This window comes from Camellia sinensis, chromosome 7 (assembly GCF_055761805.1).
Source record: "Camellia sinensis isolate YWXY chromosome 7, ASM5576180v1, whole genome shotgun sequence".
NCBI classification, from domain to species: domain Eukaryota; kingdom Viridiplantae; phylum Streptophyta; class Magnoliopsida; order Ericales; family Theaceae; genus Camellia; species Camellia sinensis.
In genome coordinates this window covers 188,533,420-188,550,328 of record NC_138967.1, presented here as the reverse complement: position 1 = coordinate 188,550,328, position 16,909 = coordinate 188,533,420, and the positions used below count along the sequence as shown (strand labels likewise).

General features: G+C 39.0%; 1 protein-coding gene across 2 annotated transcripts in view; it reads left to right on the top strand.

Annotated features, from left to right (window-relative positions):
* The first annotated feature begins 13,933 nt into the window (after positions 1–13,933).
* LOC114280988 (protein NLP6-like) overlaps positions 13,934–16,909 on the top strand; it is an 89,114-nt gene continuing 86,138 nt past the window's right edge. Inside the window, exons 1-3 of one of the 2 annotated variants that reach the window (XM_082880198.1) lie at positions 13,934–14,643; positions 15,366–15,416; positions 15,530–16,481. In XM_082880198.1, coding sequence (XP_082736324.1) covers positions 14,179–14,643; positions 15,366–15,416; positions 15,530–16,481 — 1,468 coding nt within the window. In that variant the 5' untranslated portion in view covers positions 13,934–14,178. The remainder of the gene's footprint in view (positions 14,644–15,365; positions 15,417–15,529; positions 16,482–16,909) is intronic. The other variant, XM_082880199.1, reaches the window with a different exon arrangement.

Below are 16,909 nucleotides of genomic sequence, written 5' to 3'. Positions count from 1 at the left end.
AAGCAAATACTCATGCTGAATTAGTTGCCATAACATTTCATACACAGAACAAACTCATTAACACTGAAAGCAAATTCAAAGCCCAAATGAACACTGATTTTTATTATTCATGTCAATGTTTCACAGATTTGAAATCAAAGCCCTCATTTCTCAATCCCAAATCAAAGCCCTATTCAGAGATTTGAAATCAAAGCCCTAATTTCTCAATCCCAAATCAAAGCCCTATTCAGATTCAGAGATTTGAAATCAAAGCCCTAATTTCTCAATCCCAAATCAAAGCCCTATTTTCTGTTCGAATCCCTATTCGAATCAAAGCCAAATCAAACCAGTTTTTTCTGTTCGAATCTGACATCGAAGCCCCTAATTTTCAAATTTAAAACATATTTTCTCAATCTCAATCACACAATCCTAACATCTTCAGTTCAGAGTTTCGAATACTAACCTGCTTCCTCTATGGTCTCAGAACTCAGTTCCTGGAAGTGGGTCGCCGGTGCCGCCGTCTGGGGGGGACTGGTCGCCGGTGAGAGTAGATTCAGTGGAGGGGGACGAGTGAGTGGGAGGAGTGCAAGGCGGAGTGAAACTGAGGAGTGAGAGTGATTCTCATACTATAGCGACGGGCGGGAACGAATAGAATAGAAATCTGAATTTTTTTTTTTTTTTTTTTTTTAATCTCAGCCGTTGGATGTGCAACGGCTGATCTCAGCCGTTGCAAGGACGCATGCTCGTAACTCTCTGCAAGGAGAGGATCTGAACTCCAAAGGAATGGGAGCAAAAACTGATCATAGCTACCAAAGTCAATAACAGAGATTTGATCTCTATCTTGAAAATGCCGTTTTTTCAGTTTTTGTAACTAATAAAACTAAGAAATATTAGTGGTATGCATTCAAATGCAGAACTTGAGCTTGAGTGTGGAGATGTGAAAAGCAAACATGGGTTGAGCTCTATCTATAGAGATAGGGAGAGTTGGATGATAAAGTTATTATTTTACTTGTCTTTAATTTTAATGATTTGCCGTCTTAGAAAACAAAAGAAATCTGCATAGGTACTCAACTTCCCCAATTGGCCACTTTTATTATTAGTAATAGTTGGTTTGGGATTCTCTATTCTTCTCTCCCGTAATACACAATTTTCTGTATTTAAAATTTTTATTTTGTGTATCCAATACACCATATTGACACGATAGTGTCTCGAAATTTTTGTTTTCCAAATTCCCACTATACTTGTCCGGTTGAGATTGTGTTAGATAGAGGGAAGCAGGAATTTTAGGTTGAGAAGATCTTCGTCTTTCTTATTTTCCTTCCTTGATCCATTTGCATGGACAAAGGATATGATAGGAATTCTACATGTTTGGTTACTGGATAAAAGAGAGTGGATTAGACTTAGTCTTGTCCTTTTAGGACACTATTCTTGTGAAATATAATAAGTGGCATAGGATAAAAAAATGTATGAAACAAAATAATTAAGCATATAATAATTTCATTTAATGTCGTCCCTTTTAAGCATAGGATAGGAAAATATAGACTAGTTTTCACAATCCTCTCTTGTCTTGTGGGACTCATCATCCCACCGCTTATCCAAAAAAATAACTTTATTCTCCTTTTATCTTGTGTGCCAATTAAGCGTGATCTTCTTATGCATAACCACATAAATATAGAAAATATAGTGATTAACTCTTTAATAAAAATTGTTAGATACACCTTGAAATTAAGTTAAACTTAGATCAAACAATAAAAATGAAGATAAACGGCAATGAGATTACAAAATTTTCTTCTATTTTTTTTTTTTGACAAAAAAGAAAGTCCTTAAAAAAGTTAAAGAACTTTTCTTGGGTTGAAGACAAGACGGCTCAGTTTTTGAGTCACAAGGCAGAGATGATCACTTTTGCTGGCCTCATATGGTAAGTGGTTTTTTTAGTTAAAAAGTTATTAAAAAAAATTAAAAAGTCAACAATTTATATCAAAAAGTTAAAAATTCTCATTTCTCTCTATTTTTTGCACATCTTTTCGTTAAAAATCAAAAAATTATCCCAAATATACTAATTTTTTTTTACATCATATTTTAGTTAAAAAACTAAAAAATTATTAAAAAAACATGTTCTCAAACGAGACCCGTTAGTTTTGCAATTGCTTTTGCATTCAATCTTTTTTTATAATTCATCACTTAGAAATTTAGTATTAGTTGGTAGAATAAAAATATTTTGAAAGTGATTGTGCCTGAGTTAAATCTGATTTAAATATTTTATATTGTTTAGTTCTTTATAAAATGGCAACAAAATTTTTATTTTTAAATACATATAATTTGTTTTTCTTTAACATTTTTCTTGTTGGAAATTAAAAAGTGTTACAATTTTAAAACATGAAGAAAAGCCCTTCGTACTTTTGCAAAACAGAAGCAGAATCCGAAATACAAAAATTTATTGTAGTAAACCAAACAACACTGTTCTAAAAAAACAAAACAATATTTATAAATAATAGAAATAAGGATTGAAATTGGAAAAATTGAAATTGTATAACTTACAGAAAATATATTGTAGAATAGGAAAACGGATGAATGATTAAGGCTATCATTTGACGCTATGTCCTTGAGACAGAATTCATCCCTCGCACTGGTGTTTATGAAATTTTGAATGCCTATCACCTAAAATACATTGATCAATGCATACTGAAGAAGCACTTCTGTCGATGTGTTTAGTGAATCAACTGAGTTGAGCTGATTAATAAAGTTGTTAAAAATTTCATTGGATTATTGAGTTTTTATTAAATATACTTAAGTTTGGCTTATTTATTAGTCTAATTGAGTTGAGTTTGAATAACTTAAATTTTTATAATGTATATAAACTCATCAAATTATCAAGTAATAAGTGTTATTTATCTTTTCAGTCTAATTGAGTTGAGTTTGAATAACTTAAATTTTTATAATGTTTATAAACTCATCAAATTATCAAGTAATAAGTGTTCAAATTTAAATTGAAGATATGAAAGGTATAGGGCACTGGGCCATAAATTTAATTTTGAAACTTTGGGGGCAACAACTCCAAGCTTTAAGTTTTTAAGGCCATAAAAACAATAATAATTTAAAAGATCATATTATTTTAATCTATGTGTCCAAAATTTCACCTATTTGTTCAGTGTCACTTATTATTTTTTTTATTCAAAAACTATTTAATTTGATTTTAAAAAAATAACAAAATTAAGCATTATATTTTTTATATAAAAATACCAAATATCAACACTTGTTATTTGATAAAAAGATTTCTAAATTGAAAACACAATAGAATATCTAAAATATTTTGGAATTAAAAATATAAAGAGAATATCTAAACAAATTGAAAATATAAAGTCTTATAAATTACCAAGGGTGCTTGCAGTTTGGCTGTTCGATTACGGCTAAAGGAATTTCAAATCTGCCATCCGTCCAAAACTAGGTAGATTGAAAAAAATTAATTCGCAACCGTCCGCTCGTTATCATGCATCCATAAAAAATGTGATCAATTTGATTTGGTTAATTTAAATGGATCGAAATATTTTGCTGAAACTTCATTTAACGTTGACTAGTATAATCTTTGTTTGGCATTGGCTTTTTTAGCTGACTTTTTTATGTTACGACTTTTTTAGTTTAACTTTTTTAGCCTTGTTTGGTTTGGCTTTTATGGTTTCGTTTTTATTTTTGTGAGAGAAAAAGTATAATGATTATGGTTTGGATGTGACATTTTGTCTTATTGACTTATGTAGTCAATTTTGTGTTTTTATACTTTTTTAGACAAAAAAACCAAACGAAACTATAACTAATTTTTTGTGTTTGAACTTTTTTAGCCTCGTTTAGTTTGGATTTTTTGAATTTTTTTACTTTTGTAAGAAAAAAGTGTAATAATTATGAATTAGATGTGATATATTTTTTATTAATTTATTTAACCTATTTATTATTTTTTGCTTTTTTAGCCCAAAAATAATAGCCAAACCAGAGTTGAGTATCCTAATTTTTTTTGTTTTGGCTTTTATCTATCTTAAAAAATAAATAAATAAAAAATAATAATCTAACAAAGGGGGAATAAATAAATAAAAAATAATAATCTAACAAAGGGGGACTTAAGAAAATATTGACTTGACTTGTTATTTATTTTTATTTTTTTTTTTGTAGAGGGGGAATGAGCCTTTTGAACTCCTCGATGGAAAAAACCCTTTGAACGCAACCATTTTGAAGTCTGACCCTTTTGGTACCCAATTTGAACAACAGTTGCTTGAAAAAATTGTATTTAAACACCATAGTTGGGACTGGAAGGTCCCCGATTGATTTCTCAGAAAATGGCCGACGCACAAGAGAAATATTTATCGTATTTCCCTGACGATTTCAAGAAATATATGTCCAAGGAACTCAACCGGTCGCATCCAAAGTTTTACGCCTGTCTTGGAGAATATTTCTATGGAGTGGTTTTCTGGAGCCGAGAAGACGACTATAGCGACCCCGGTCTTTTCTCTTTAAATTATTGTATCCGGACTTAGGTTCCGTGGATCCTGTCATTACTTATTGGTTGTTGTTGTCCTTTAATCTCTTAGTATTTGAATTATAGGTTGTGTTGGGCGGGTCTGTTACAGGTTGATTGATTGTTGATGCCAATAGGTGATGCCCAGATTTTGGCCTTCACGCTCGAGCGGAGGTTTTAACGCTCGAGCGGGCCCTTCGTTGTTGCTTCTCCGCTCGAGCGGGAGTTTTGACGCTCGAGCGGGATTTTCCATCTCCCAGTATTTTGCTCTGCAGTTCTTCCGCTCGAGCGGTAGTTTTTACGCTCGAGCGTGATCCCTTGTTTTTGCTCCTCCGCTCGAGCGGGGAGTTTGACGCTCGAGCGGGTGCAGCGCCTGCAAAACTTCTGAAAGGGTGCAATCGACGCTCGAGCGGCTTTCTTCACGCTCGAGCATGATTCTGTGTCTTACGCTCGAGCGGGGCTTTCTACTCTCGAGCGTAGAGTCGACTACATCAGTCCGTGATTTCACTTTTCTGATCACTTTTTGACCTACCTTTTCATCTCTTAACTTTTAAAAACTGCCCCTTGAGAGTCTCTCTCTCTACTCTTACCTTCTCTCCAAGATTTGATCTATTTCCGGTGGTCTTCTACCCTAGTTCCTTTGGAAGAAAGGTAGAGCTTCACGAGATCTTTCTTTTAATCTGAAAAAGAGAGGATTTGGAGCACTTTGGATTTTGGGTCATCATCTCCATCTTCTCTATTTTAGTTGTGATCTTCAAGGTAGGGATTTCCTACTCTATTCTATAAGCTTTGTTCTAAGTTTTGGTATTTTAAGATGTTGAGGTCACTTAGATAATTTTGGGAAAAACCCTAGTTGTAAATTAATTTGTAAAATTAATTTAAGGGAATTGGGGAATTTGGTTAAATTCATGAAATTGATGAATTCATAGATTAAATGGTGTAGTTGGATGATTTAAATCACTCACCTATTAAATTGTTGATATATTTATTTCCAGTCTAGAAATAACTGTTTTGGGCTATCGGTGGAGGATAGTCGTGATTGTTGTAGACATTGCATGTGGATTAGGAATAACTGAAACTAATCACATTGGTTAAGTCATTAATTTGACTATTGAATTAATACTGAAAATACGTGTATTGGTTGAGCATTGCATTTGCATATTGTGTGGGAGGAGATAGGGGATGTACTCCACGGTTTAGGGGAAGATAGGGGATGGACCTCTAAACCGGATTTTTGTTTGGGAGGAGATAGGGGATGGACTCCATTAGCACCATTTTTATGTGTGCTTATTATATTGAAGTGTTTTTACATGATTATTGATACAGCACTAAAATGTGTATCAAATGGGAAGTATGAAGTGTTTTGATATGAGCATGAGTCTCATTTGTTTTGTTGATATTGGAAGTAATGTGATTATGATATATAATTCACTGTTGTAAGTTTGGCCAAGTTCTGAGCCATGTTGATAATAATGGAAAGTGAAATGTGTCTTAGACATTAGTGTTATGAGACTGTTTAATAATAAAATTGATTATCTTGATTAACCATCTATTGAATGCTATAGCTTTATTCATTGCTTATATTTGGTTTAGTATTTTTCTACTGGGCTGTGGCTCACCCTTTATGGGAACATCATTTTCAGGTTCAGGTGATAAGCTACCTTCACGGACTTAGCCTGGAAGGATTTGATGTTTGGGATGTTGAAGACTTGTCTTTAGTTATATATTTTATTTTGTTATTTTTGGGATTTCATGTAAACATTCAAGCCTAGGGCTTAACTTGTAAATGAGTTAGTACTCATCCTTTTTGCGTCCAAGTGTTAGCTTGGAAAGATGTAAGCCCTTAGGGCATTTATTTTGATGTTACAAGTAATGTCTGTCAATAAGAATACTCTGATGACTAACTCAAATGATTCATTTTCTTTTATAAATGCATGTTAATGTTATGGTTATTATGGGTTTATTTTGAGGGCGTTACAACTTGGTATCAGAGCGTACCAGGTTTGAATACTTTGGGTACGTGGGAAGTGATTAGTATCACAATGGGTTCGTCTCGTTTGATAGAGACTTAGTGTAACGTTATATGCTTATGTGATAACATGTTTATGTGATTATGTGGGTATGGAATGTAGTTTCTAGGATGTTGATTGGACCCTTGAGTTCTAGTAGTCTTGTTGGAAAGGCACTTGATCACTGCTGCTTCCAACCGGAACTATAGTAACGCATTGGGACTATCATTATCCGGGAATGAAATTCGTAGGTGCTTATGTGATTATGTGCTTACGTGGAATGAATTATTTTTGTCCAATGCATTAGGACGCGAGTGTTTAGTTTCGGCACATTTATTAATGTGCTAACGTCTTTGTTTGTTTCCTTTATTAGGATGTCAGGGCGAGGACGAGGACGCGGTAGGCGTGGTAGGCCGGGTAGGCAGGAGGTACCGGTGCCAGAGGAGATTCCGGCAGTTCATGAGGGAATTGGCCAGGCCAATGTGGCCGAGCCAGTAGGCCAGCAGGCTATGGGCGCTTTAGCCCGAGAGATAGCAGGGGCATTCAGGGAGTCTGTAGGCATTCTTAGGGCTGAGAATCAAGCCCAGGTTGTTGTTGCGGATGCAGGACCTTCCTTTCTGAAGAGGGAATTCTTCCGGTCTAATCCGGATGAATTTGTGGGTGATCCTAAAGAGCCGCTTAAGGCAGACGAATGGCTCGAACAGACAACGAAGACGTTTGAGATGCTTGGCATCGAAGACGAGGGGTTGAAGGTGACCTTGACATCATTCCAGTTGAAGGGGGATGCGGGTCAGTGGTGGAAGTTCACTAAGGGGCGTATAGGAGGTACATGGGAGGCTTTTGTGAATGCTTTCCAGGAGAAGTTCTTATCTCCAGCAGTTAGGGAGAAGCTGAGAGACCAGTTCTGCCAGCTTAAGCAGTCGAGTTCTTCAGTGGCCGAGTTTGAGGCTGCATTTACTAGTTTATCCAGGTTTGCACCTGAATTGGTGGCGTCTGAGGAACGCCGCTGTATTGAGTTTGAGAGGAAGTTGAGGCGTGGCCTCAAGCTGAGAGTTGGGGGAACTATGATTCGGGATTATGGGCGTTTGGTTGATGCTGCAGCCCACATGGAAATCATGATGCAGGAGGAGGAGGAAGGACAGAAGGGCTCCAAGAGGAGTCAGGATGGTCAGAGTGATGGTAGGAGACAGAAGGGTTTTAATCCCCAACAGTCTCAGAGTAGTTTTTCTAGATCGACTTTTCCTGTGCCGAGTGCTAGTTCGGGGAAAGGCAGTCAAGGAGGCATTACCTGCTTCAAGTGTGGCCAGCTGGGCCACAAGTCTCCAGTTTGTCCTCAGAGGGGAGGAGTGCAGAGAGCAGCATCATCTTCGGCTCGATCTCAGAGCCAGAGTCAGGGTAGAGGCCAGCCACTCTCGTGTTATCAGTGTGGTCAGCCAGGGCATATGAAGAGGTATTGCCCGCAGTTGGGTGGCACACCTGGTGCATCTGGTTTGAGGCAGATTCAGGGTCAACAGCCAGCTCAGTCGGGTCAGGCCTCGAGGGCCAATCAGGGGGCTTCATCGTCTCAGTCGGTGCAACAATCTTATGCTCCTAGGGGTGAGCAGGTTGATCAGAGGTCATCTGGGCGCGTGTATGCTGTTACCGCGCAGGATCTTGTACCGGCTCCATCTGTTGTGAGAGGTACTTTCTTGTTTTGCAACTCGGTTGCTAATGTTTTGATTGATACGGGTGCATCTCATTCCTTTGTGTCTGCTGCATTTGCATCTGTTTTGGAGTTGGAGTTAGCACAGTTAGCATCTCCTATTTGTGTAGTGTCGCCTCTTGGGGGTGAATTGATTTTGAAACACGGTGTTAGGGGTTGTGATATAGAGGTTGATTACCATAGAATCCCATTTTCCTTCGTAGTTATGCCTATGAGAGGTTTCGATGTTATTTTGGGTATGGACTGGTTATCGTCATACCGGGCAGTTATTGATTGCTACCGCCAGAGAGTCACTTGTTGTACCGTGAATGGTGAGTGTTTTCATTTTCTGGGGGACCGTGTTGGTAGTGTTTTGCCACCGGGGTATGTTCCGCGAGGACGGAGTGAGCTTAGTGGTCTACTTGCTAACCTTTCGATTAGTGAGGACGGTGAGACTCAGATTGTATTGCCAAGGGTGGTGTGTGAGTACTCGGAGGTTTTTCCCGAGGATCTTGTTGGTTTGCCACCGCATCGAGAGATTGAATTCTCTATTGACTTAGTGCCCGGCACGGCGCCGATTTCTATGGCACCCTATCGTTTTGCCCCAGCTGAGTTAGTTGAGTTGAAGATCCAACTCCAGGAGTTGCTAGATAAAGGCTTTATACGTCCTAGTGTTTCGCCTTGGGGAGCACCGGCCCTCTTTGTTAAAAAGAAAGGTGGTGCTTTGAGACTTTGTATAGATTACCGGAAATTGAATCGGGCTACGGTTAAGAATAAGTACCCTATGCCCCGTATAGATGATCTGTTCGATCAGTTGAAAGGTTCCCGTTGTTTCTCGAAGATAGACTTGAGATCAGGTTATCATCAGTTGAGAGTCAGGGAGGAGGATATTCCAAAGACGGCATTCCGTACGCGGTATGGCCACTATGAGTTTTTGGTGATGCCATTTGGGCTCACCAACGCACCGGCAGTATTTATGGATTTGATGAACCGGATATTCCGGGAATTTCTAGATCGTTTTGTAGTCGTCTTCGTGGACGACATCCTTATCTATTCACCTTCAGAGGAAGAGCACGAGGAACACTTGAGGGTGGTGCTTGATTTACTTAGAGCCCATCAGCTTTATGCTAAGTTTGGGAAGTGTGAGTTCTGGCTAGAGGAGGTGAAGTTCTTAGGCCATGTAGTTTCATGGGAAGGGGTGTCTGTTGATACATCCAAGACAGAGGCAGTGCAAGATTGGGTACAGCCTAAGAGTGTGTTTGAGATCCGCAGTTTTCTGGGATTAGCTGGGTATTATCGCCGGTTTGTAAGAGATTTCTCCAGATTAGCTTCGCCTTTGACTAGATTGACTCGGAAGGGAGTCAAATTTGCTTGGAGTGAGACTTGTGAAAAGTCGTTCCAGGAGTTGAAAGTTAGACTGACCACTGCTCCAGTCTTGATTATTCCGGAGAGAGGGTTGGGTTATGCAGTCTATTGTGACGCCTCACGAGAGGGTCTTGGTTGTGTGTTGATGCAAGAGGGGAAAGTGGTTGCCTATGGCTCACGTCAGTTGAAAGTTCACGAGAAGAATTACCCTACGCATGATTTAGAGTTAGCAGCTGTGATATTTGCCTTGAAGATTTGGAGGCATTATCTTTACGGTGAGAGGTTCGAGGTATTCTCGGATCATAAGAGTCTGAAATATCTGTTCACACAGAAAGACTTGAACTTGAGGCAGAGGAGGTGGATGGAATTTATTGAGGATTATGACTTTGAATTGCATTATCATCCGGGAAAAGCCAATGTGGTGGCCGACGCCCTTAGCAGGAAACCTGTTGGTGACATAGCTAGTATAGCCATCCGAGAGTGGGAGATGTTAGGTGCACTTGGAGAGTTTGATTTGCTTCTGGGCGAATCCGTTGAGGCTGCGGCCTTGTTTTCTGTTATTGCGCAACCTACACTTGTGACTCGAGTGTTAGAGGCTCAGAGGGGCGACCTTGAGGTAGAATCCCTCCGTGAGAAGATTTCTGGTGGGAAGGTTGAGAAAGGTTTGACGGTGTATCCCGACCTGAGTGTGAGATACCGAGACCGTCTGTTTGTGCCGGAGTCTCATCGAGAAGAGGTACTCCGAGATTTTCATCATTCACGCCTTGCGGTGCATCCGGGAGGCACTAAGATGTATCGGGATTTGGGTCGCCAGTTCTGGTGGCGGGGTATGAAGAGGGATGTGGCAGCTTTCGTATCTAAGTGCCTTACTTGTCAGCAAGTGAAGGCTGAACATCAGAGGCCAGCGGGTTTGTTGCAACCCTTGCCTATTGCTGAGTGGAAGTGGGAGCACGTCACTATGGACTTCGTTGTGGGTCTTCCGAGGACTCAGCGGGGTAGTGATCTATTTGGGTGGTTGTAGACCGGTTAACTAAGTCGGCGCATTTTATTCCTATGCGCGTGAGAGATACGGTAGATCATCTTGCCGACTTGTATATTCGGGATATAGTGAGATTGCACGGGGTTCCAGTGACGATCGTCTCGGATAGAGATCCTCGTTTTACTACCAGATTATGGCAGAGCTTACAGAGCGCCTTAGGTACTAAGTTGACCTTTAGCACAGCCTATCATCCTCAGACTGATGGGCAGTCCGAGCGTACTATTCAGATCCTTGAAGATATGCTTCGGGGTTGTGTTCTTGACTTTAGCGGGTCATGGGAGAGGCACTTGCCATTAGTGGAGTTTGCCTACAACAACAGCTTCCAATCTAGTATCGGTATGGCACCGTTTGAGGCCTTATACGGCCGACCGTGTAGGTCACCTGTTTGTTGGGCCGAGGTGGGTGATGCACCTCTGTTGGGTCCGGAGTTAGTGAGGGAAACGACGGAGAAGGTTGAGCTTATCCGTAAGAGGCTTGTTACAGCCCAGAGTCGTCAGAAATCTTATGCCGACCGTAGGAGGAGACCTTTGGTGTTTGAGGTGAGTGATCATGTCTTTTTGAAGATATCACCAAGACGGGGATTGATGAGGTTTGGGAAGAGCGGGAAGTTGTCCCCTCGATTCATTGGTCCTTTTGAGATCCTTGAGAGGATTGGCGAGACTGCTTATCGCTTAGCTTTGCCGCCGCAGTTGTCCGGAGTACATGACGTGTTTCATGTGAGTATGCTTCGGAAGTATGAGCCGGATCCATCACATGTATTGGATTGGACCGATTTAGTAGTTGATGAGGATATCTCGTATGAGGAGAGACCGGTTCGAGTCTTGGATAAACGGGATCAAGTCTTGCGAGGCAAGACCATTCCTTTGGTGAAAGTTTTGTGGAAACATCACGGGGTGGAGGAAGCCACATGGGAACGTGAGTTGGAAGTCCGCGAGAAATATCCGGACATGTTTATTGATTTGTAATCTTGTAGTTAGATTTTGTAATATTGTCAAACTTTAAAGCTTTTTATATATGTCTTAAGCTGTAAAACATTTAGAATGTTTTGGTTAATGGAAATATTCTGGAACTTGCCTCGAAATGGAAGTTTAATGGAACATTGTATATATTGAATATATTGAAAATTGTTGAAATTGAAAGAAAATTGCATAGTGTTAATGCAGGTTGAAATATATGGTTGTTTTGCATATTGTGGCATATCTCTTTGTTAAGAGATGGAATGGCCGGTGTTGGGTCAAGTTGTTTATTAGTGAGTTATCATATTGTTGGAATTTGAGAAAAACTTGTTTTCGAAACCTTGTGCTAAATTTCGGGGACGAAATTCTTTTAAGGAGGGGAGGTTATAGCGACCCCGGTCTTTTCTCTTTAAATTATTGTATCCGGACTTAGGTTCCGTGGATCCTGTCATTACTTATTGGTTGTTGTTGTCCTTTAATCTCTTAGTATTTGAATTATAGGTTGTGTTGGGCGGGTCTGTTACAGGTTGATTGATTGTTGATGCCAATAGGTGATGCCCAGATTTTGGCCTTCACGCTCGAGCGGAGGTTTTAACGCTCGAGCGGGCCCTTCGTTGTTGCTTCTCCGCACGAGCGGGAGTTTTGACGCTCGAGCGGGATTTTCCATCTCCCAGTATTTTGCTCTGCAGTTCTTCCGCTCGAGCGGTAGTTTTTACGCTCGAGCGTGATCCCTTGTTTTTGCTCCTCCGCTCGAGCGGGGAGTTTGACGCTCGAGCGGGTGCAGCTCCTGCAAAACTTCTGAAAGGGTGCAATCGACGCTCGAGCGGCTTTCTTCACGCTCGAGCATGATTCTGTGTCTTACGCTCGAGCGGGGCTTTCTACGCTCGAGCGTAGAGTCGACTACATCAGTCCGTGATTTCACTTTTCTGATCACTTTTTGACCTACCTTTTCATCTCTTAACTTTTAAAAACCGCCCCTTGAGAGTCTCTCTCTCTACTCTTACCTTCTCTCCAAGATTTGATCTATTTCCGGTGGTCTTCTACCCTAGTTCCTTTGGAAGAAAGGTAGAGCTTCACGAGATCTTTCTTTTAATCTGAAAAAGAGAGGATTTGGAGCACTTTGGATTTTGGGTCATCATCTCCATCTTCTCTATTTTAGTTGTGATCTTCAAGGTAGGGATTTCCTACTCTATTCTATAAGCTTTGTTCTAAGTTTTGGTATTTTAAGATGTTGAGGTCACTTAGATAATTTTGGGAAAAACCCTAGTTGTAAATTAATTTGTAAAATTAATTTAAGGGAATTGGGGAATTTGGTTAAATTCATGAAATTGATGAATTCATAGATTAAATGGTGTAGTTGGATGATTTAAATCACTCACCTATTAAATTGTTGATATATTTATTTCCAGTCTAGAAATAACTGTTTTGGGCTATCGGTGGAGGATAGTCGTGATTGTTGTAGACATTGCATGTGGATTAGGAATAACTGAAACTAATCACATTGGTTAAGTCATTAATTTGACTATTGAATTAATACTGAAAATACGTGTATTGGTTGAGCATTGCATTTGCATATTGTGTGGGAGGAGATAGGGGATGTACTCCACGGTTTAGGGGAAGATAGGGGATGGACCTCTAAACCGGATTTTTGTTTGGGAGGAGATAGGGGATGGACTCCATTAGCACCATTTTTATGTGTGCTTATTATATTGAAGTGTTTTTACATGATTATTGATACAGCACTAAAATGTGTATCAAATGGGAAGTATGAAGTGTTTTGATATGAGCATGAGTCTCATTTGTTTTGTTGATATTGGAAGTAATGTGATTATGATATATAATTCACTGTTGTAAGTTTGGCCAAGTTCTGAGCCATGTTGATAATAATGGAAAGTGAAATGTGTCTTAGACATTAGTGTTATGAGACTGTTTAATAATAAAATTGATTATCTTGATTAACCATCTATTGAATGCTATAGCTTTATTCATTGCTTATATTTGGTTTAGTATTTTTCTACTGGGCTGTGGCTCACCCTTTATGGGAACATCATTTTCAGGTTCAGGTGATAAGCTACCTTCACGGACTTAGCCTGGAAGGATTTGATGTTTGGGATGTTGAAGACTTGTCTTTAGTTATATATTTTATTTTGTTATTTTTGGGATTTCATGTAAACATTCAAGCCTAGGGCTTAACTTGTAAATGAGTTAGTACTCATCCTTTTTGCGTCCAAGTGTTAGCTTGGAAAGATGTAAGCCCTTAGGGCATTTATTTTGATGTTACAAGTAATGTCTGTCAATAAGAATACTCTGATGACTAACTCAAATGATTCATTTTCTTTTATAAATGCATGTTAATGTTATGGTTATTATGGGTTTATTTTGAGGGCGTTACAACGACGAACCCCAACGTCCTTCTACTCTCCCCGACGGCAGTGAGTTACTCCTATCTCTCTTTCTTTATTTATTATGATTATTATTTTTAGATTTGAATATTTATTTATTTATTTGTTTTATAGTTTAGTCGTTTCAAGTCAATTTAAATCAATAATGTTACCTTGTTTTGAAATCAATCCTCTCCTGAAATTTGTTTGTTTTTATCAGATATTTCCAACTTAAACAAGACCATCAGAGATTTGCTTTACAGCATTATGAACCATTGGCGTGCTTCTCCGAGGCTAGTTCAATTTTGGGCACCCATAACAACAAAAGAGGGCCGGTCTTTTCTTACAACTCGAAACCAACCTTTCTCTCTAAAAACAGAATTTTGTGATTATGAAGTTATTGAAGGACTTTGTGGGTATAGGATGATCTGTATGGATTCTAAATTTGACATTGATTTGGATGGGGGGAAGACTTGTGAACAACACCTTCCTCTTCCTGGCCGAGTGTTCAAGGATCAATTACCCGAATCCACTCCTGATGTGGCGTTTTACTCTATCACTGAGTATCCACAGCGTGACGATGCTCTACGTTGCGGAGTCCAACAATCTTTGGCTTTCCCAGTCTTTGAATCTTCTACCCAAAGGTGTGTTGGCGTAATTGAAGTAGTGACACCGTCGGTAGCCCCTAGTTTTTACGGCTATTTGCAGTGCGGAATACATGAAGATTTTGAGGTTAGCCCCCCACTCACTCACAAATTGGCATTTTCAATATCTTGTTAATATTGATTACTCATTACACTCTCTCTCTTAGAACATCTACAGTGGTTTGGTGTGTATGTTTGTGTAATAAGTTGGTGGGGCTTTGCCTGTTCAAAGAGAAAGAAAAATAATGCTTTAATGCAAGTGTTAAACACTCCGTTAAATTTGTCATGTGTTCGTTAACTATGCTCGGAGGGGTTAACACACAAAAGAGTAAACCACATTCTCATCTTTCTAGATCATAAGTGTTTTAAAACATCATGTTTGGATGGCAGGAACAATTCAATGAAGCATAATAAGAATCTTATGTCAAGTCTCTTTCATTTCGTTGGTTGGATGTGTTCTAAATGAGAGTGCAATTCCTAGTTTGGTTGCCGAACTGGAATGACATTACTACACTAAGGTAGTGTTTTCTTCGTAGGAATGATTGTAGGCTTGAATAGAATGGCTAGTAATCTTTGACTTTCCAATAAAATGACCATTCTCCTAAATTGGAGAATATGGTGATTTCATTTCCAAAATTCCAATGTATATTCTTTCCTTTTTATCGAACCAACACATGATAATAGATATTACGATGGACTGAATTTTTTCCATTATAGAGTTTTTTATATGCTTCCTTTTATTTGCAAAATATTATTCTACATTTCGAAGTTCATGAGATTTCTCAGCTGCATCTTTCCATTCCCCTGCAGAAGAAAGGTCTGAAATGTTCAATTGAATTTGATCACAAGGACATGGAATTAGTAAGCAACAAACTATTATGCAATGTCAAATTTGGTTTTTTATTTTTCTTAAATTAATATGGTGAGGAATATTTTTTGACTAATACCTGGATGTGACAATACTTTCAAACTAGGATGAGGCTCAAAATGAAGCTCGTACAGTTGCCTTGGATGAAATCAAGAATGTGTTGAAAGTCGTATGTGAAGCTTATGATTTACCTTTAGCTCAGGCATGGGTTCCATGCAAGGTAGGTTGGCCATGTAGGCCTCTGGTTGATGGTGGCGTCCTTGGTGTACGTTGTTCTTACCGCAACGGTGACTATGGTGAAGATGAAGATGAAGATGACTATGATGTAGTGGAATTTTGTCGTAATAGTTCTTTGTTTCACTTAAAGAATGGGGTGGGGGTTGTTGGGAGAGCACTTTTGTCCACTAATATGGTATTCTGCAGGGATGTAACTCTACTTAGCATAACAGAGTACCCGTTGGCATACTATGCAGGACAGACTAGACTAAGCGGTTGCTTCGCAATATGCTTGGAGAACAATTGCACTGGAAATGATGTTTACGTGCTAGAGTTTTTTATGCCGATGAGCAACAATGCCAGTGAAAACCCACATACCTTATTAAGGAAAATATTGGAAACAATGAGGAAAAATTTTCGTTGTCTTAGGGTTGCTTCTAGAGAACTTAGGGAAGAATTACATATTGAAGAAATTAGTATTCAAAATGGTGAGAAACTTGATCCTGTTCAAATCCCCCAAACCACTATATCTTTGCCTCTGCTGGAACTCTCACAAAGTGAAGTTGAGGTAATGCAAGTGGATTCGTCAGATCAACAACTAGTGAATGCCATAAATATTGGAAGCAATGTTAGCGGTACAGAACATAACAACTTTGCTATTACTTGTACACAAGAGAAAAGCACAGTAAAAGTGTCAAAAAGAAAAGGCAACAAATCTGGAGGCACAGTAAAGATGTCAAAAAGAGATGGCAACAATATCGGAGTTAAAATTAAAATTCCGTTAGAGGATATCCTACAAAATTCAGAATTGAGCCTTGAGAATGCTGCAAAAAGCCTCAAAGGTATGCTTGCACTTTCTTAAATTAAAATGTAATGTTACTTGTGATGTCGGTAGTTATTTCAACTAGATGGACTCTTTGGTAGAGCATATATATTGAGCTTTTTGCAGAAACAAATAGAAAGTAAGTTCTCTTATTTTGATTTTTCCTTTCGCAGTTAGAAAATCTACATTGAAGCGTGTATGCACAACTTTTGGTATAGAGAGCTGGCCACCTCACAAGATAAACAAGGTTGGTTGCTCTCAACTCGATGCATCAGCCCTGTGTGTTGATCTGGAACAAAGCTCACTATTGAATCTTGATCATCTTCCTTCTGCTCAACCCCCAGCCACTATTGTTCACACCGAGCCACATGATACGACGATGCAAGATGCCAATGTTGTGACTATGAAAGCAAAATATGCAGAAGGTAATGCAATTAAGTTTCGTCT